Below are 21,748 nucleotides of genomic sequence, written 5' to 3'. Positions count from 1 at the left end.
CCCTCTGGGCTGACACCGTAGCATGTGGCTGGAGGGCCACGACTGCTTTGTTTGGACAAAGGGGCGCATATGCATGTTCCCAGTCTACTTCCGCTCAACTTCACATCTTAAAAGATGGAGAAACTGTGGTCTGTTCATCAGGCCAGTGAGAGCCTCTCGCTGTTTCTGGCGCGGCAGCCAGGGCTCTCCTTTGTGCTCCCCCGGGACGACTGTGGGAAAGGAAAGCATCCCTACCAAGGCGGAAAGGCTCTCCGGCTTCAGATAAAAGACGCTTGCAAGACATGCAGCCTTTCTTGCTGAACAGCGTCCGCTGAGCGCACACACACGCACCACAGACGGCCGCCTAGCCAACCGGGGGCCCCCCACTCCCCGACCACCAAGCCGAGGCTCCGAGGGAGAAGCACTTGGCTCCCGATGGCAGAGCCGGCGAGGCGTGGACCCAGCCTTCCACATAGGCCCCCAATCTTACTCCCCTTGCATCATGTGTCCGCGGGGTTAGCCCCCCATGAGGACCATCTTTCTGCCCGCTTTCCCACGTCTCACCCCACCCCCCACAGCACCTATCACTCACCCCATGACCTTCTGGTACCACCTGGACCCCAGAGGGGAGTGAGCTGCTCATGGACAGCCACTTACTAATAAAACGCTACCACCAGATCTGCACACCCCCATGCCAACAACCTATTAGCGAATTCGAGCACTTGCAAAAAATTCAAAGGGATCCAAATCATTTATACAGTCAAGTGCAAACAGATTTTTAGTGACCTTTTTTTGTTGACTCAGAATAAAAACCCACATCTTCAAAAACTTGCCTTTATATACCACTAAACTAAAAATGCAGCCCACACTTATGTACAAATAGCTAGCTGGCTAATTGGTCCATGAAGGACATGATATATCCAAAATTCACTCTTCCGTCCAAGACAAGGAGTGGAGCGAATGGGAACGCGAGGCAGCCAGAGGCGGGTACACCAATGCCCGTAAACATCAAAGGCACCTCTCCACCCTCTCGAGTAAGCGTTAGCAGTCCCTGGGTTTTGCAAACTACATCCTGAATATTTTTAAAATACATTAAAATCTGCACACCCTGTGTCAGGATCATTCGTGACTTCTCCATCTAATCTATTCCTATTTTCCATGTAAAGGGAAGGGGGCAGTTCCTTCCCCCCCGTACCTTGCACCCCAAACCTGTCCCTTCTAAGTGGAAACAAGAGGTTCCAGTTCAACACCAGGAAAATACCAAGATGAAACCACTCTCAGAAAAGAACAGATTTAATATCGGTATCCTGTCATTCTTGACACTCTCCCGTAAATAATTTCTTTTTACTTTTACAGCAACATAGCACAGCTGTAAGAGGAAAATAAACATTCTTTTTAAAATCTCAAACATTTTTTAAAGACGTTTCATAGTAAGTTCAACTTCATATAAAAGCTCGGAGAATGATCCCTATGCCGGGAATCCTCCGTGTGCGTGTACGGAGCAGCATCAACTTTACAATATTAGATATAAAATAGTGATTTAAAGAGTATGATAGATTTTCGTCATCCCATTGAAATTTAACACTTCAACACAATGAGCTCACTCATCTTTCAAATCTGTTCACATTACGATGGTTAAGGACGAAAAAGGCACAGATGCTCTCTGGAGGACTGACCCACGAGGCGAGCCGCTGCTGGGAGCCAGGGAGGCTGGGCTGGTGCCCACCCCCCCCCAACCAGCTGCTGCCGACCCTCCCTCCCGGCCCGGCCTTGCTCCGGGGGGCTCCGAGATGCAGACATCAGCAGGGTTTTCAAAGCCGACACCTAAAATCCCCCATTCACTGAACGGTTTAAAACCAAAGCAGTCACGGAGCTGCCAAGCTTCTTTACAGAAAATCTGTTCAATGACAAGAGACAGCTGGAAGAGCTTACCTGCTGCTCATTTAGCAAGTGCGCTTCCTTTGACAGCCCTTTCCCCAAATTCATCTTAAGACGGGAACACCTCCGCCCCACACCGGGCGCGCCGATCTACCCTACACCGGTCCCCGCGGCAGCGTGCCCGTGCACGTCAGGGAAGTTTAAAGACATTTCAGCTGAAGTTCCATTCCGCTCCCTCCGTAACCCATGGCAACAGGACACTGCAGGAAGCTGTGGTTTGCCCGGGATTCAGACTCTATCTCAATTGTCTCATGTACCAAAAAAAAAAAAAAAAAAGCCGTTTACATAAGTCACGCTGTGAGATCATTTTTCAAGTATTTCCTCTACCAAATCGGAAGACTAGAACTTCAGCTGATGGGGTAACGCTCTGTCGGCACAGCAGCTGCACAGAATTGGTCTCTCTAGTGGCATGGCGCAGTTCACAGCCTTAATCACAGCTGCTGACGAGTCTATTAAAAGCCTCCATATGCACGAGTCTCTGTGATGCCAACCTGCGCATTCGGCCGGGTTCCTACAACTCGTCTCACGCGTCTCTCTGTGTCCTACGATCTGCCTCGTCTGCCTTCCACAGGCTGCGAGTGAGGGAACCACGGCAGATCCCAGTGGACAGAGGATGAAGAAATGGGAAACTGAGTCGAGAACCTAGGTGTCGTGGCAAAACGGCCTGTTGACTTGCTGGAGACCCAGGGGCAGACCGCTCTTCCCAAAGGGCTTCTTTGCACCACGCGGTGCATGTCAGGGTCCCATCTTCACGGGCTCCAGGGCTCAGCCCCCCTCCCCCACCATGGAGGGTTAGGAGGCTGCAGACCTCAGGGAGCATCCTGCCCCAGGCAGCAAAAGGCAATGCCCACAGGCTCAAGGGGCTGGGAGGGCGGCCCTTGGGTTAGGAGTCGGGCCCTTAGCTGACTGCCCTGACCATGCCGGACTTTTGCTTTTCTGTGGGAGAAACATGAGCGTTCCCAGAGTGAGCACTCAGCGAGGGGAGTCCGCAAAACGGAGCATGGGACCTGCCTGAGAGGTGAAAATCTTACAGACAAAACACAGGCATGAGCTCACACTGCCTCAGACTGCTTTTCTCAAGAGATCCACCTGCAACCAAAGTATGAACTGACATCAAGGCAAGAGCGAGGAAGGGGCAGAAGCCATCATGACCATCCACACTGCCACCCCTGAGTGCAGGAAACACTGGGAGGGGGCCCGAGCAAGAGAAGGGCCAGGAGGGGGAGCACCGCCCAGGGCTGGGGGACGGGCTGGGGGACGGGGAAGGCTGCACAGAAGGCTAGGACATGGTGAGAGAGGTGGGAGAGAGTGGAGAGAGGATGGGAGCAGCAGCCTACAGCACGCTCACCCCCCCACCCAGACTTGGGCAGGGATGCACCAGGCAGCCCCGCCTCCCTCCTGCCCCCAGCGCTCCAGGTTGCGGGGGGGGGGGGGGAGGGGGGGGGGTGGGGGGGGGGATTAAACAAGGCTCAAGCCCAGAGAGCTCCTTCCGGGTGTCCGGGCTCCCGTGGTTGACCCGCCAGGCCTGGATGGGCCTAGAGCCACCGCCCTTGCTAGGGCCTCAACTTTAAGTTCCACGCCCCCCACTCCCCCATTTTCCAGGATTCATCTTTCTCAAACAGGACAGTTGGCAATATGAAGGAAAGTGGGGGCCGCCATTTACAGACAGGCTCCCCGGGGCACACGAACAAGTCCCCTTTTCAGGGAATAAACCAAGTCTGGCAGAGGAAGCCCGCAAGCCCAGCTCCTACCCCCGGGGCGGCGGGGAGAGAGGGAAGCGGTGAGCAGGGCGCTGTGTGGTACTGACCGCAGACTGGCAAGGCTGAGACAGGATCTGGCCAGGCCCAGCGGGCAAACAAAAGGGACACACGTCACCCTCCCTTCCCCAGCCCTGACACTCCTCCCCCCCAACTTCACCCTCCAACACGCACACACACACCTTCCGAGGACACACTCTGGCAGTTTTCTTGGGTGGTGACTCTGTGACACTGGTTATTTTCCCTCCCTATATGTGATGGGCCTGTACTAATTTGTAGGTTTGGGGAGGGGACAGTGGGCTGGCCTGCCAGACCCTGAAAGACCACCAGGGACCAGGGACAGAACCAGACTGCATGGTAAGTACCCATGGGACCTCTGGCTGGGACCCTAAGAAAAGCCGGCCTCCAGGCACTGGGCTGTCCACACCACCACCCAGGGCCCAAGCTTGTTTTTATTTTAATCACTTCAGACAGAAATGCCCACATCCCAGCAGAGGAAGTGCAAGTTCATCTCGTCTGTGTGGTCTGTCACGTGTGGCCCAAAGAGCAGCCTGCCCCTACCCAGCTCCACAAGCGGGGTCTCTCAGAATCCCTGTGTCCCCTGGGGGCTTTCTGTGTCTCCCCTCCAGCGGTCCACCTGCCCTTCTCTACTGTTTGCAGGGCAAGGAGAGGGAAGGGATGAGGCAAGAATCTGGCGACAGACCCCCTCAGCTGGATAGCAGTCTCGGCTCCCAGAGCCTGGTTCACCTGCAGAGGAGGAAGGGACTCCCACGCCATCCACATGTCCTAGAGTCCCAGCACCTGCTGAGGGCAAGTGTCCAGGACACCAGACACTCTCACTGTCCCACCCTCCCTATTTGGATGGGTATGCCGGCTCAGGGCCAGGTAAGGACTGAACTCAGACCTGGGCCCACAAAGACCAGGCCCTAATAAAACCAGGTGCGGGTCTGGGTGCAAGCAAAGTCTGGCAGGGGTGGCAGGGCGGTGTGGTAGGCACTGCAGGGCACAGAGCTGCACAGAGGGGGAGCTGGGAGACTGCCAGCTCGGCGGGGGGTCCTTCCCCCCTCCCCCCAGGCCTGCCTGACCAGTGAGCTACCTAGCAGCCAAGCTAGGGGCCTTCAATGGGGAGCTATGGCCCAGAAAGCCGGACAACAGGAAGCAGGTACCAAGCACCCAGGGCTGCAACACGGGACTGGAGAGAGCCCAGAGGCCCTTTCTTTGTTCCCTCTGCCCCACACCCACCTCCTGAGCTGGGAAGCTTAAGCACCTGGGAGTGGCAGCAGAGGCCCTGTGGAGACAGGGTCAGAGCAGCTCAGGGAGCAAGTCAGGGGAGGGTCTTCTGGCCAGAGCACATAGATGAGAGGGGAGCAGACGACATTCCAGCGGAACACAGGCACGCTGGGCAGACAGGACACTCTGCAGCCATCTAGAAAATCCTGCTGAGAGCCCCTCCTGTATTCTGGCAGGAGCCCTCCCAGTAGCCTCCCACCTCCCCAGGCGCCTCTCATGGGTTCCTGCTCCCCGCCCCATGCCAGTCTGGGGAGGAGGAGGAACACCTTCCCCTTAATGCCCTGGACCCGTAAGGACTACCCAGGCCTTCTGGAAAACACACACTCTACTCAAGGTTCCAGCGTGGCAGAGGGAGATGAACCTGAGGAGCAGCCCCTCAAGTGCAGGCATACCCCCACCCCCAGGTCTGGACAGGTTGGAAGGAAATGCGTGACCTCAGCGCCCTCTGCTGTCCAGGCCCCGAACTGCCAGTCCCTGCGGACCACACCTGGGTGGTCTCCCCTGCAAACTTCCTCTGGGCACAGCGCTCTAGATCCCCATGCACAGGGAGGACCCAGTGGGGGCGCAGAACCAGAGAGAGCCAGAAGGAGCAACGGGGAGCTCCCCATGGGATGCTGGTTACAGCCGGAGAGGTTCAAGGGGCAGCAGGGCAGGTGGGCCGGGCACTCCCCAGAGGGCCCTCTGGAAAGGGAGAAGAACGGCCAGGTCCTCTCCCCCTCCCAGGGCCGCAGCCAGCTCAGGGACGCGGCTTTAACTTGGGGGCAGCAAGCTTGCTCTGAGGATGGCCGAGAGCAAACACTTCCAGGTCTGTGGGCCACCTTCGTACCACCCAGCTGGGCCTCTATGACAATAGCACAGCCTATGAATGGAGTGACCGTGTGCCAATAAAGCTTTATTCGAAAGACAAGCCTCTGGTCTGTGGGCCACTGTGTGCAGACTCTGGCCCTTGCCACGGCCTCTCTGCTCAGCCCCAGATCCCCTGGCTCTCTGGGCTCTCAAAGCAGCTTCTCTCCCACCCTACCTGTTCTCTAGTCTGGTGGGTGGTGGTGGCCCCTGGTCATTTAAAAAACTTCACAGCTTCTGTTGAGCCTCCAGACGCCCCAGGAGCTCCTAAAGGCAGGGAACGCTTCTGGTGAGCTTGAGCAGTGGCTTCCAGCTGCCGCGGGCAAGGTTTGGGCCCTGTCCCTCCCTGTCCCTCCTGCTTTGCCCCTGCTCTGCCCGAGGACCTTCCACACAGAGCTGCATGGACCCAGGCCTTGGACACACAGCCCCAAGTTCTCCACATTCAACACAAACGTCACCGTCTCCCTCGGCTCCCTGTTGTCCACTTACTCCAAAGCCTCCCTTATACTTAGAATCTCTGGTCACAAACCTATTCCAGTTCCCCCCTGCCATCCCCCCACCACAAACATACCATGGCCTGCCATGCCTCCTTCCAGGATGTCCCCAGCACCAGAGGCCTCCCACTGTGTCCCCAGGTCCAGGGACCTTTGTGCACCCTAGTGACACTTGACCCCCTCTCTGGGCCCTGGCCAAGCGCCAGGCACCCCCCAGCTCAGTCCAAGAGCCTTTCTGCCACAACTGTACCACATCAGAGGCACCAAAGGTCCCAGGGCCACCTCCTCCCCCTTCCCTTTTGCCCGGGGGGCTCACGGGCCATTTCCAACCCCCACCCGTGACAGCCGTCACTCCCCCTTTCCAACAGTGTCTGCTGACCCCACACACATGCCGGTCATGCACGCAGTCTCACACATGCTGCACCATGGAGGACTTCCTGGCGCGTTGGTCCAAAAAGCTAAGGCAAGAAGCCCCCACTGGCCTGCACTCGTGCAACCCCCCACCCCTGCTCCCTACTGCACCTGCTCCCCGCTCTGCGCAGGGACCACCGGGGACCAATCCAGCTGCGTGCACAGTGAACTGCTTCTTTCTCCCTGTGCCCAGCAGCCTACCACGGCGACACTGGGGACATTGGGCGGAGGACCTCTAGAGACTTGGGCCTCCTGTGCTGGTCTCAAGGCACGGCTCCCTCATAAGCCTGTGTGTTCAGCTCAGCAGCCCAGCCCCTGGGGCCCCTGTCCTGGGCGCTCGGCACCTTTGGACCCTCTCACAAACATCAAGACTATGGCTCATGCCCCTATCTCTGACTGACTAAACACCTATGGGGCAGAGACGCCCCGAGGTCCAAGCTGGGCCCACAGGACTGGTCACATTCTTCCTGACCGGTCTCTCGGGTCACTCCCTCCCAGGTGACCATCTGCCATGGTCATGACCAAAATGGGCACCTTTTGAAAACACACAAGATCTCACCTCTGACATGTCTACAGCAACTGTCTCCTCCCCTGAACCCCCTCCCCAAGGCCCTTCCCTAGTTCCCGCCATCTGTCAGCAGCTCGTCTCCTGCTGAGGGCAGGCCCCTCGATCCCCCCCAACTCCATACATCCTGTCCCCTCTGTCCCATCTTCTTCCTCCCTTGGGCTCACCTGCAGAACCCCAGCCGGTGACCACTGCCCACCCCAGCAGTCAGCAGGGCTGCAAGGCTCAGGCCAAGCATGTTTTCTGGAAGCTGGACTACAAACCCAGAAAGAAGCCCCTGATGAGAACGTGCGGTTCAAAGATACATCACGAAGGGCCACCCATGTAGCCCCGCCCAGGCCATAATGAAAGGCCATGTGCCAGCCCCTCTCCGTGGTTCTACATGGAACACACAGTCATGGGCCGTGGATCAGTCTGGCCTCTCTTCTGATGTACAGAAATGGAATCCTTGGTGTCCACCTTCTTTCTGGGACATTCACCTGCACTCCCGGGGCGGCCACGGGGCATCCGAGGCATGAAGACATCACAGCTTTCCCGTCCTTCTCATGGCCAGGGGGACAGGCAGGCTGCTTCTGCTCTGGCACCCCTTTCTTTCTTTTTCCCACGTGCATGTCTCCTTATTCCAGCACCACCGATCAAAAAGACCCCACTCGGTCCTGCTCTGCACACGTATGCCTGCGCTGGGTGGTCTATTTCTGGGCACGCTCTTTTAGTCCACTGTCTGTCTTTCCCTCCATATACCAACACTTACACAGTCCTGAACTGCTCTCACTTTGTAATGAGTTTTGACAGCAAACAGCGGAAGTCCTCCTACCTACTCTTCTTCAAGAATATCCTGGCTACTCTTGGCCCTTTGCATTTCTATGCCAAGTTTAAAATTATCTTCTTAAGTTTGACAAAACACCTGTTGGGATTTTGATTAAAATTGCATTAAACCTATATGCTATTTTCTAAGTGTACCCATGGTTGACTATTGTATATGGAAAGAATATCTAGCACTTTGCCAAGCATTCATTAATTTTAATAATGATTCCATTGATTCTTTTAGATTTTTGAAGATTTTTTATTTATTTATTTGACAGACAGAGATCACAAGTAGGCAGAGAGGCAGGCAGAGAGAGAGAGGAGGAGGAAGCAGGCTCCCTGCGGAGCAGAGAGCCCGATGTGGGGCTTGATCCCAGGACCCTGGGATCATGACCTGAGCGGAAGGCAGAGGCTTTAACCCACTGAGCCACCCAGGCGCCCTCTTTTAGATTTTTGATGTCCTAATCATATGATGTGAGAATACGAACATTTTCATCTTTCTTTTGTGGTTTTAAAATTTTTACTGTTTTTACTTTCTTCATATGCTGAGACTGGCAATAAACATTTGAATAGAACAGTAAGAGCATATGTCTTCCTCTTGCTCGGGACCTCAGGGGAAAAGCTTACATATGCTGCTTCTTGGGGTTTTTATATCGTTGTCAGATTAAGGAAGTTCTCTTTAAATCCTGTTTTGTTAAGTTTTGTTTTCTTTGTTTTTGTATTTACCACGAATGGATACTGGCTTTTCCCAAATGCTTTTCCTGCTTCTGCTGCAATGATAGACAATTTTTCTACTTTCCTCTGTTAATGTGGTCCATTATACTGACTTTCAGCTGTGGGAAAAAAATCACATCCCTGGAATGAACGTAACCTGCTGGGCTGTGCTTCTGTCAAGGGCGTGGCGTCCTTCTACATGGGCTAACCACTGGACAGCCCCGCCCCGCCCCTCTCCTCTTGGGTTCTCATCAGCTTTTGGGGCCACGGTTTTGGAGGCCTCATCCAACGAATTGGGAAGGAAGCCGACCTTCAGGGATTCCCTTGCTGGTTCAGTCCGTTCATTCTCTGTTTCATTAATTCCTTCTGCCTCCCTCCCTGCCCAGCCTCCAGTTCCTCCGTGTCTCACTGCTCTCTCTCTCTAGCCTCAAAACGACCTTCCACGTTCTGTCCCCTCTGGTGCCTGCACCATAGCACCGTGAGTACCCCCTCCAGGCACCGGGGCCGCTGTGCACCACGGTTCAGATGCACGCATTTCGGCATCATCGCTTGACTCCGTGGTGATTCTCCTTTCAACTACGGAGCTCATGGTGGAACGCGTACCCACGGGTGTGCGGGCACCGCCTTCTTGTCGCAGGAGTCCAGCCAACCCGGCTATGGCAGGGGACAGACCCTGTGAAGAGTCCTCCGCAGCTACAGAGACTCGCTTTATGGTCCAGCACGTAGCCAACATTCCTACACGTTCCACGAGGGGGTGGGGAGAACGTGCCCATAGGGGGCAGTCCTGCGTGGGGTCCCGGAGGCCAAGCTAGGAGTCTTGCTGTTGGGATCCCCTCTCTTCCAGACCTTTTCCTGCTCAATCCACCAGTCACAGAGCAGGGAGTGTTAAAAATCTCCTGCTACATCCGTTAGTCCACTTCTCCTGCTTCTATCTCTTTTAGCTTCAGATACGTTGAGACTAAGCTACTGAATGCATGAATCTGAATGAACGAGATTTAGACCGTAATCTTTTGGGCGCCTTGGGGGGCTCAGATAGTTGAGTGTCTGCCTTCGGCTTGGGTCATGATCTCCGGGCCCTGGCATCGAGCCCCATGTCAGCCTCCCATCTCACTGGGAAGTCTGCTTCTCCCTCCCCTTCTGCCTCTCCCCCTGCTTGCGCGCATGCCCTTTCTCTCTCTCTCTCTCTCTCTCAAATGAATGAGTGAAGTCTTTAAAAAAAAACAAACAGAATGTAACGTCTTACTGCCTCTTATTGTTGTGAAAGCTCCCTTTTTATCTTTAGGAAGGCTTCTTGCCTAAAAGCCAACAACAGAGCTATGCCACCATTCTTCCTTTTTTCTAGATTTTATTTATTTGAGGGAGGGAGGAGGGGCAGAGGCAGAGGGAAAAGCAGACCCCCGTTGAGGAGGGAACCCAACGTGGGGCTCGATCTCAGGACCCCGGGATCCTGATGTGAGCCGAAGGCAGACACCTGACCGACTGCGTCTGCAGATGCCCGGCCACGTTCTTCTGATTGGCGTGGCACAGTGACTCCTTTCCCATTCTTCTGTTCACTTTCTGTACCCTCTAGTTTGACACGTGTCTCTAGTAAGGATATAATCAGATTTTTCATGCGGGCTGACCAGTTTTTCCTTTTTCATTTTTTTTTTTTTGACCATTTTTTCTTTTTAATTGGAATACTGAATTCATTTAAAATCGCTGTCCTGGGCACCTCGTTTTATTCAGTCACCATTCATTTGATTGACCCACACATTCACCATGTTATAAGGCCCTCCTCGCTCCTCCTCACTGTCCCCCAGCTTAAGTAGCTCTCTGTCTGACTCTACCTCCAGGGAACCTGACCCCAGGTGCTGGTGTCCCAGGGGCCTCGGGGAGTGGACTAGGGACCAGATTTGTGCCGAGGGGCCAGGCTGGTGGTGGTCGAGGGGATGTAGAGGCCTCCAGCAGGAGCAACGTGGAAAGAATGTTCTAAGACGCCGAGGATGATTAAGCACCAAATGAAGGTTGATGCGAAAGCCGGTGCCTCTGGGGAGGGGACCGGACAAGGGAGTGAAGGCCAAGAGTCTGGGGACAGTCCCAGAGGATGCCTAGGACACCTGCTGAAGAGGAACAAAGGGAAGACAGACAGAATGTGCTCCACGAGTTGCCCTCGGAAAGAGGCTTACCAGTGACAAGGGTTCACGAAAGTTACATGTAGCGTCTACATTTTCAAATCCTCAGACAGGAAAAAAAATAGCAAAGATTTGATCTTATGTCTCTAAGGTACCCGTTTAACAAAAGTGAGAGGTCCCAGATGTGGCAAAAAGACCACAGCATGCAGCCCAGCATGGCCTGGAAAATGCTACTGATCCCACACCTCAGTCTCCCGACCTGTACCACAGAGACCATGTCAAGCTCCTTGCGGAGCTGGTCTGAAGGTCAGAGAGAAAAGATACGAGCGGCCGGACTGCCCTCGATCAAGAGCACAGACCACGGCACCCATGCGGGTGGCATGGCGTGAGAAGCCCCAGCACTTCCTCGTGGGCGAGAAGACATGAGCAACAGGCACACGGCTGCAGAGGCTGGGACCACATCAGGAACATGGATGTCAGACCATAGGCTGCCACCACGAGCCCGGCTGATGCGACCTCGTCACCTCACGGAGGCTCAGACCCCTTCCACGCCCCTTCCAGAAACATGCAGAGACGACACCTGGCAAGCCGCCTAACCTGAGAACGTGGGCTCAGTCGAGACCCGCCTTCCAGTGGCAGCAGCACTGCTTCGGGGGTCCCAGCCAGCAGGCCCGGCCTCGCCTGAGCACAAGTGTGGCATCCGCCTCTGCTTCCTCCACGAGAGCGTGGGTGCTGAGCACTACTGACCAGAACCACCCCCTACTCACCACGAGACCACCGGCGAGAGACCCCACCACCAGCCCAGCTCCAGCTTCTAGGCCCACGCTCCGACTCTGACAACCGCCCCCTCACCACATCCAGCCCAGAAAATGAGGTACTTTCAAAGGCCCATTCCAGCTCGAACAGTCAATGATTGCAGTTTTCCATGAAAACACAAATTACCCTGCTATTTTAAGCAAGAAACAACCAAAGTTGGTTTGTTTCAGTTTATTGTTAGTCAGGCTGTAAGAAATTACCTTATGTAGTTAGTTTCTAAAACAGAACCAAACAGATATTTGCACAACTGTGTTCGCAGCAGGGTTCTCCACGGCAGACAAAGGGTGGGAGCAACCTAGGCGTCCGCTGTCAGATGGAAGGACGGACACAACGTGGCTTGCCCATACAATGGACGAAATGGACGAAATCTGACACGTGCTACACCGTGGATGAACTTGGACAACACTGTGCCCAGTGAGATAAGCCAGATCCCGTCTGATTGACCTTATACGAGGGACCTGGGGTCGTCAAAACCAGAGACAACAAGTGTGGCAGTGGGCGCTGGGGACTGGGGACAGGAGATGAGGAATCCGTGCCTCATGGGGACAGTTTCCGTGTTGCAAGAGGAAGAGTGCTGGGGACGGAGGGTGGGGAATGGCCGCACAACACCATGGCTGCGCGTGGCGCCACCGAGCTGGGCACTAACGGCAGAACTTTGTGCTGCAACAATTTACTGTAATTAAATGTGCGTGTGACCAATGACACCGTAAACGAAGGTGGAAGTAAGCCATAAAAATGTTTTCAAAACATTTATTTGACAAAGGACCCATATTCAGATTAATATATAAAGAAATACTATAAAATCTTTCTTCAAAACAGAAAAAGGATATGACTGCGCCGCTAATTTGGAACAGTGCCAGAGAGCCCACAGTGGGCCACTCGGCCAGCTCGTCATCAGCAAAATGCAAAGTAAACCAAGGTGCCCTTCCACTGGAACGGAAAATTCCAGTCTGATGGCACCAGGTGCCAGAGAGGAGGGGTGACCAGAGCCTGCATGGGAGTGGCCATGGCCAACGGTGTCTAGCCACCTATCACCCAGCCCTCCATGGCCAGGCCCCCCCCAACCCCCACACGGGCTCGAGGGGCCCTCGCGAGAGCGTGCACCCAGGCTCCACACAGAGGAGAGGGTTTCCTGCTTCCCACTGGGTGTCCGCAGGCAGCAGATCGAGGGGACCCCAGCACATTGACAGCAGGATACTGCGTTGCAACCAGCACACCAGACCGAGGCCATGAGGGTCGGCCTGGAAAGTGCCAGGCAGCGTGTGCAAGGGGGTGGGGTAAGACTCCGTGTCGAGTACTAGAACACGCACTGGCCCCCCGGGACGGTCGGGTGCCGCCAAGGAAGGATTCGGGGGAGAAGGGAGGGTTATCAGGCAGGGCACAGGGGTGTCGGGGTGGTGAAACCTGCATGTGACATTACACGCCTGTCCACAGCTGGCGAATGCACGGCCCAGAGTGGCTGCTCACGCATACTGCGAGCCTAACAAGGACGCCTCCACACTGTCCCGTCAGTGTCCCATGGCCTACACCCGTGCGAGCCAGGAGCACGGGGGCTCTGTGCCTTCGGCTGCACCCTTCTGTGGACCTACAACTGCTCTCAAAGTCAAGACCGCTCACTTTTGTAAGGACTCTGGATAAAAGCAAGCACTCGATCTGTGAATCAACACCTGATCTTTGAAGAAGGAGCCATGAGAGGCCCTTCCCCAGGATCCCCGTGAGGGGTGAGACCAGCTCGCCTCTGTAAGGCCTTTACAGCCCCGCTGGCCACACGGAACGTGTGCTCTGCAGACACGCGAGGGGCCAGGAAAGGCCCAGACATGCAGTCAAAGCCTGCCCACCCGCAGATCAGTTACCAGGGGAGAGGGAGGGAGGGGAGAAGGATCGGGGTGGGATTCAGAAAGATTTGGATGTATCTGCACGACTGATGTTAATTTCAACATAAAAAGCCTGATGAAGGAAAGAGAAAAACTGAAATCACATACCTCAAGGTCATCAAGGGACCGCGTGATACTAAATCTCTTGGATCTTCCAAACGATCTCCGGGCAGAGGTGCGTTGAGAAGTCTGAGTGAGTCCGATGGCCCGCCCAAATTTTGAGCCCTAAACACAAAGAAAAAACAAATCACATTACCTTCCTGGAAAGAGATGCTGAGCTCCGCCAGGTGCGCTACCCTGGAGAGAAGAGGGCGCCAGGGAGCAGAGGAGGGCAAGACTGGCACGTTGCCTGGGGTCAATGTCACGCTCTGCAAGTGTCACCACAGTAAAAATCCAAAGTTGAAAACAAAAGTCACCCCAGGACGTCCACATATTTGCCCCACCACTGAAGCGCTGCAGCCTGAGGACAACCCCAGCCTCACACCCCATCACCGCCCCATAAGCACACGCAGGGTCCCACCCGCTGGCCTCCAGAGCCTGTTGCCAAGAGCAAATGAAAAAAAACGTGAGGATATTTGAGGAAAGATAGACTGTGTGGGGAGAGAAACAACTATTAATGTAGAGATTATGCTTTTACATCATTTTATAGGCATTTTTGGAAACTAAAGACTCCTTAGACATTCAGCTGGTGTCTGAAGACCAAACCGATTCAGGTGCATGAAATCACAGGCCATTAAAACATCTTGTTCTTTCTCTGGGAAATGACCAGAATTAATTCCCTGTCATTATGCTGGACACTTCCCCAAATGCGATTTGGGTCCAACAAATAAGGCAGCACATTTTAAATATAAAAAGCATCACAGCTGAAAATCTCTGATTTCCTGGGTACTTGAAATCCCGAGTGACCCATTTCAGGCAGAAAGATAGTTCGCATGTTTTCTAAAGACTGTCAGGCTCTCCAACTGCTGTCAGCTTTCCTCCTGCCTGAGATCCTGGGGCACCCCAGGCTTGCGCCCCTGCCTGGGAGAGCTCGGCAGGCTGGGTCTCAGCGCCCCACGAGCCTCACACACACCCTTGATGCCAACATCCCTCTTTGTCACCTGGGCCGCACCTGCACCCAGGCCACGAGGCTGCCTGGGGGAAGAACGCACGCCCAGGACTGCTGTCCCCCAACATTCCTGACATGGACTCCGGGTGCCCTCAGCAACGTGACAGCCTTCCCTTCACTCACCCCTCTTCCCCACCGCCCCCACCCGGGACCTCAGGCTACAGGGGCCTCCAAGGGAGGACGGTCCTCACCCGCTGAGCACAGCCTCCTGCCCCTCCCCGGCCTCCCCCTGCTTCCTTGCACCCACTGCTGCCCCCACCCCCGCCTTTGTATTCACACCCAGAACCTGACTTCTCACCTCTGCCCCACCAGCCACTCGGCCTGAACCAAAGCAACAAGCACATAATTTTTAGTCCCTCGACTTTTATTAAGAAGGAATGTAGGTTGCAAGAGCACCTGCCTCAGTTTTCTCAGCTCGGTGTCGCCACGGGGCTTCTCGGCAGGTGCTTCCTGAGCCGGACCTCGGGGCAGCTCTCCAGACTCCCAATCCATCCATCGGCCCTCCTGAGGGGCTACCCAGAGATGGCCTCAGGGCAGCTGCGTGCTCCTTGAACACTTTACACTCTGGAGGAAACCGGAGGCCCCTGGAAGCTAGGAGGCAGACCACAAGCCCAGCACCAGGCAGAAGAAGCCATGCCAGGACGGCTAGAAGGGACCAGGCTGACAGGAGTGGAGATGAGGCTGAGCGCAGCAGGGGGATGTATGGGCAAGGCCATGCTGGGGACCAGCAGGAGACGTGAGCAAAGTCAGTTGACCTAGTGGGCAAGCTGAGTGAAGGGCAACCTGTGTGCAGCTGTGAGCAGAAAGAACCCAACAGAGAAAGGGCCAGCAGCAGGGACAGCAAAGAGGTCTGGGGAGGGAGGGGAGAGGGAAGAGGGAGGGAAAGAGAGCAGGAGAGGGAGGGAAGGGGAAAGGGAAGAGGGAGGGACAGGGAGCGGGAATGGAGAAAGACAGAGGAAGGAACTGTCTCAGGAACAGGACAATCTGTAGGCTTGAAGAAAAGGCAGGGGCAGCCCAGGGTCCCTGTTCCAGATGCACCCTGGCCGCCACCAGCAACACAGGGGTGCTGAGAACTGGTAACAGAACATCCCACTATGCTCATCAAATGCTAATATCCCAGCAAGAGTTCAAAGAGGACCCATGCTAGCAGGCTTCCTGTGCAGGGGTGCAGGGAGCTCCCTTCACTGGGACCCTTCCACACAGTAGGCAAGGCTGGGTCCCTCCCGTCCAGACTCTTCCAGGTGCCTGGGTCTCTGCCCTTCTGACCTCCACCCCAGGCCACCTGTTTTAAGAGGCCACCTCAACCTGTGCTGCCTTAGGGGCTGTCCTGGGGTCCCCTCCATGGGGTCCCCCTCAGAGGCTGCACTCTTTTCCTCCCCACCCATTAGCACAAACTCCTCCAGAAGCAGGGCCCTCAGTCTTCTGAACACCTACCACCCAACACAGTGCTGGGAGAAAGAGAACAAACTGTCCAGAGACCTAAGTGCCCAGCAAAAGGGAGCCTGTCGCTCTGAGCCAAGCGAAGCCAGGCAGCCATCCAAATCAAATGCCTTTGCTGCAGCTGAAGTCACACTATGGGAAATGCTCTTAGTCGGTTCTGAAACCAAAGAGAGCTCTGAACATGCACAAGATGACCCCGTTGCACAAATCACGTGTTTGCGATTCTGCATTTTTATTTGCAGGAGGGGGTAACAAGCGCACACAGCCTCGTGAGAAGAACACAGTGTCACTGGGCTGAGCTGGCCGCACAGCGCTGGAACACGCCAGAACCCCCAGCCACCAATGGGAGTGAATGCAGGTGGCTGACACTGTGAGCTTGAACATGGGAAGGAGACAGACAGACGGAGTGCGCTATCACGGTCACATGGCCGTGGCCATGATCCAGCATCAGGGGTAGACTCTGTTTCGCCCCAGCTCCGGGCATGGGGAGCACCGCCTGACCACTGGCAGCCACGCCGGAGATGGAGCCGAGGCTGGGGCATGCAGCCAGTCTTCCAGAAGAACCAGAGGGCCCTCCCATGCACCTGCCCCCACGTAGGATGTGGGAAAAACAACCCACCTGGCTCCCATCACCTCAGACCATGAGCGAGGGGCCTCTCAGGGAGCCTGAGAAGTGTCGTTCTCTCCAGGGTGGAAACAGGGAGAGGGCAGAACCCCATGGCCCTCCACCACTCGGCACTGGTGCTGAACTATCCCATGGAACCACTGTGTCAAGGGCTCATGTCACCACAGGCCATGACCCCAAGCAGCCAGTCCAACCCCGTCAATCTCACAGCAGAACATGGAGGCCAGAGAGGCGCCCACTCACAGTCACCCGGCGGGGACCGGCCTGTCATTTCTTAGTTACAATTAGAACCAGAAACTTCGAACGCTGAGAGTCTTGATGGCAGGTCATCAGTCACAGGGGGGCCAGGCCATGCCTGTTCTGCTCACGTCACACCCCCACCCCTCCCTCAGGTCCCAGTCAGCACTTCCTGAAAAAACAGACGCTAACAAAGAAGACCTTAGTTCAAAACTGAGACCAGATCATCTGGAGGTTTTTCTAAAATACGGGAACATAAGAGAATTTAAGAAGTAAGATTTCCAGCTAACATACTGCTCCTGGTGTGTGAGGCAGTGTCTAGTCAGAAAGCAAGACCACTCCAGTGGTTTTCACAGGGAGAACCCCCTGGAAAGAACAGTGAACCAGGCATCAGAGACCTGGGAAGGCAAACAGAGTACCTGAGAGGTCTGGAGATAGCCACCATGGGAGGTGGCTGTATCCTGGGACTGGGACAAGGACACCAAGAGGAGGGAGGGATATAAACTCTGGCCAAATGAGGACCCAGACCTGGGAAGGGGTGGGGCCATGCTGGTGTCTGAGGGGCCAGGAGACAGCCCCCAGGGAGAGGGGGAGCCCAAAACTGAGCTAAGGGTCTACAGGGGGAAGAACTGCCCACTCACTGAGGTGAGGAGTGTTGCTGTGGTAACAAGGGGAGAACAGACAGGGAGGGACGGGGCCCTCCGCCTCCCTTCTGTCCACCCCCAGCGCCCCTGGGGGCAGAGCCTGGTGAGGACCCAGCTGGCCAGAGGTAGGGGACACAGACACCAACATTCAGCTGATTGCAGAAGGGAGGCTCTAAAAGTAAATCTAATTAAAGATACTTACAAAGGAAGTTGTAAATTTTTATAAAGAAAACAAAGCTGAAATAAATGGAGAGAAATACTATTTTCATGGATAGGAAGACTGAATATTCTAAACATGTCAGTTCTCCCAAATCGGTCTACAGATGAAAGTACGAGTGCAACAAAAATGTCGGTAGCATTTTTGGACAATTTACAAACTTACTGTGAAAATCTACATAAAAGAGCAAGGCTCAGCATAGCCAAGATAAGGTAAGGAGATCCAGCATATCAGATATGAAGACTCTTTACAGAGCTGCAAATGTAAAAGGAAAGTGTCGTTGGAGGTGTGGATGGTGGGAAGTAGAGCCCTGAGAAGCAGACACACACACGTGTGAACACGTAACGCACAGGGGCACAGCTGAGCCACAAAGCAGGATGGATTTGGTGCTCTAACAAGAGCAGCAGCTCCAAAGCCATCCCAAGAGAGAAAAAATTAACTTGCCAGCCACCTTATTCCACTCATAAAGATCAACTGCAAACATTTTTAAGAAAACAAACAAACAAACAAACAAACAGAGAGGGCACCTGGGTGGCTTAGTCGGTTAAGCATCTGCCTTCAGCTCAGGTCATAATCCCAGGGTCCTGGGATCGAGCCCCACATCGGGCTCCCAGCTCAGTGGAGAGCCTGCTTCTCCCTCTGACCTTCACCCCACTTGTGGTCTCTCTCTCTCTCAAGTAAATAAATAAAATCTTTTAAAAAATAAAAGAAAAGGGAGAGGGAGAATCTTCCTGACCTCAGGTTAGTGATGAATGTGTTATATCAACACTGCAAATCATAAGGAAAAAATTGACAAGATGGTTGACATGAAGGTCAAGAACTTCTGTTCAGGGGCGCCTGGGTGGCTCAGTGGGTTAAAACCTCTGCCTTCGGCTCAGGTCATGATCCCGGGGTCCTGGGATCGAGCCCCACATCGGGCTCTCTGCTCAGCAGGGAGCCTGCTTCCCTTCCTCTCTCTGCCTGCCTCTCTGCCTACTTGTGATCTATCTGTCAAATAAAGAAAATCTTAAAAAAAAAAAAAAAAGAACCTCTGTTCATGGAGACCCCACAAAGCAAGTGAATAACACAAGCCATGAACTGTGTACACGCAATGCCATCAGCACAGGGTCAACAGCCAGGATCTAGAATTCTGACAGGTGAAGCAGAAGAGACAATCCAAGAGAAAAGTGGGCATCAGCTTAAGCAGGTGCCTCAACAATGAGGAATCTGCCTCTCTAAGAGCAAAGCCAAGGTGCACTCTCCCGTCTCACTGCTAGACCGGTGAGAATTCAAGAAGCCTGGCCAGGCCGAGTGCTGGCAAGGACATGCAGCAGCGGTCTGGGCACTCACAGTAGTGGCGTGGGACTGTTGGGAAACTGAGCCATGGGACCTGAACACACAGTCTCCCAGTCTTGGCCTGGTGATTGGGTTACAGGGGAATAGGCAAGGTAAACTCCAGGAGAGATTTACCTGCCAAGGGTAAGTCCTCACATTTCAGAGGTGGGGCTGGAACACATCTGGGGAGAACCTATCAGGCCTCCACTCCCAGAGACATTTATCTACACTGCAAAGGGTAGGAGGGGAAACCCAGGGTTCGCCCCTCTGTCTCAAAGGATACTTGCTTAAAGAGCCAGGGATTCTCTCCCCTCTCAAGGGAGGGAAGAGGAGGGTACAACATGCATATAAGTGCCCCAATTCCTATTTATAGGGCTTCTTGCCTCCAGTACCATGCTGGTGTGCACAGGGTGATTCCTGAAATGACTGTCCCTGCAATGGGCCAGAGACAAGGACTGAGCACCGGGAACAGTGTGCTTGTCATAGATCAGTAATCCAATCTGTCCCCACTCCAGAGACCTGCTATTTCCAGTCAATACAAACAAATACAGATATGAAAAACTCAGCACTGGCCGTTACCTGCAAAGATGGACACGTACTGCCACGGACCAGCCATTCCACCGTGGACAGACCCCGGGAAACCCCGTCACCCGCACAGCCGGAGATGGAGATGGGTGCAGGGTGTCCCCAAGAGCGGCTCCCGCCATTCCTTCTACGGCTCGGGGGAGTGTGTATGAGAGAGTATGTGTGTGCGTGTGCGCACGTGCATGCGCATGTGCATGTGGTGGTACGGTCACCGTGAAAATAAATGAGCAGCAGCCGCACACAGTGTCGCAGGTAAATCTGGGAAACGACACCAGACAAGTGATAAGCCATCTTCACAAAGCTGAGAAAGAAGCACGAGGACAGAACATGTGACCGCTGTGAGACTTGAAGGCTCCTGACTCTGGCAGGAACACAGTGGCCACTTAGCTCTAAACACTCGCTTTGCCTGGAAACCACAGGAAATCTCAGGATAGTCAGCAGGGGGCGCTCTGTGTCTGTCCCTTTGTTCCTAGGGCCTCCCAGAGCTCCCCAGCCCTGGGCCCTCCCAGCAGTGCTGGAGAGGGGACGGCCCCTGGCCCCCAACTGCCAGGCCAGGGTCCTGTGTCCCCGAGAGCCTCCTTTCCTCATGATCTGGGGCAGAGAGGGATGCCACGTCGCTCAGCATTGTTTTCACAGGGTCACGAGCAAAGCCCTCTTTGCAGAGGGACTGAAATCCCGGGGCCTTCACCCTGGCCTTTTTAGGAGTCTCCAGATTTTTTTTTACGATCTATTTTAAAACTTCCTCTCATTGTACTAGAAGAACGCACGGAGCCATTCATGGGACACAGAACGCTCCCGGCACGACGGGTGAGGAGCCTTTTGCTGACTGTGCCACAGGAACACAGACGCCGCCTTCCGGGGCCGGGCCTTACTTCACTCTTATTCAAAGAATTCAGAAAAATAATTTTTTTCTCCCAAGGGATTATTTTTAGCAAGTAAAATATGTTCCTATTCCCTTAATAAAAAATCGAAGTACAACAAGATAAAACTAAAATGTCCTGGACAGTCCCCAGATTTCCCTTACCTGTCCCCCCCCACCCCCACTGCAGTAACTATAAGTTGGGGGTGTTTCCTTTGAATTTGTTCTAGATATTTATATATAAACATATGTGCACTTTAAAACATACAGGTTTACTTGAGGGGTGCTAAAATTTTTACACAAAAATGGGAATATATTAAATATAGGTATTTGGGGGATCATTTTCTTTTTTTTTTTTGGAAGATTTTATTTATTTATTTGACAGACAGTGAGAGAGGGAACACAAGCAGGGGAAGAGAAAGAGGAGGAAGCAGGCTCCCTGCTGGGCAGAGAGCTCGATGTGGGACTCGATCCCAGGACCTTGGGATCATGACCTGAGCTGAAGGCAGACGCTTAACTGACTGAGTCACCCAGGCGCCCCGGGACTGTTCTCTCTTCACCTCTACTGTGGAACTGTGCATGCACACGTGGCCGAGTGGCGCACTGCGACATGGGTGGCCTCCCCGATGCAGGGGCTGCCCTGTGACCCGCCTGACCCACGTGGCGTGGCAGACATGGGAACACAGCAGAGGCCATGACACTGGAGCAAGGGTGTAACGCTCTCTTGTCCTTCAGGGTCAGGTCCAGCAGGTGGAGGAGGAGAACAGAAGGAACCCAGAGCTCCAGAGGGGCAGCACGTGCACCAGCCAGCCAGGGACGCAGTAGTCTCCGGGGCTTAGGCCACTGGTGCCGTCTTGCTGTGACCCCGCACTAAAACCTATGCTACTTTTAAATGAGCACACGTAGTCTATGGTATTTTTCCAGCACTTTCTCATCATATTCAATCAGAAAGGTAATTATTAGGCGCCCACCAACACTGCCGGGTTGGAAGTGGCTCTCTCCGGAAGTCTACCCCACTGACAGGCAAGTGTCCCCGGGGCACCGGTCCTCAAACGCCATGGTTTCAGGATGCCTGCACCCCCTGACAAATTACTGAGAGCCCCAAAGAGCTTTTGTCTCTGTG

General features: G+C 54.3%; 1 protein-coding gene across 8 annotated transcripts in view; it reads right to left on the bottom strand.

Moving 5' to 3' along the window:
* Positions 1-21,748, bottom strand: part of RGS12 (regulator of G protein signaling 12) — a 105,317-nt gene that overhangs the window by 56,220 nt on the left and 27,349 nt on the right. For 6 of the 8 annotated variants that reach the window (XR_007125262.1, XM_047718727.1, XM_047718728.1 and 3 more), the window contains exon 3: positions 13,705-13,821. Coding sequence is in view for 6 of the 8 variants with exons in the window: in XM_047718727.1 (XP_047574683.1) it covers positions 13,705-13,821 (117 nt within the window). In the remaining 2 variants the exon portion in view is untranslated. Of the gene's footprint in view, positions 1-1,911; positions 2,148-5,985; positions 6,001-13,704; positions 13,822-21,748 lie in introns of those variants that run through there. The other 2 variants (XM_047718732.1, XM_047718731.1) reach the window with 2 other exon arrangements.

This window comes from Lutra lutra, chromosome 2 (genome assembly GCF_902655055.1).
Source record: "Lutra lutra chromosome 2, mLutLut1.2, whole genome shotgun sequence".
NCBI classification, from domain to species: Eukaryota; Metazoa; Chordata; class Mammalia; order Carnivora; family Mustelidae; genus Lutra; species Lutra lutra.
Note: the sequence above shows the minus strand (reverse complement) of the source record. Positions and strands in the feature narration are given on the sequence as shown.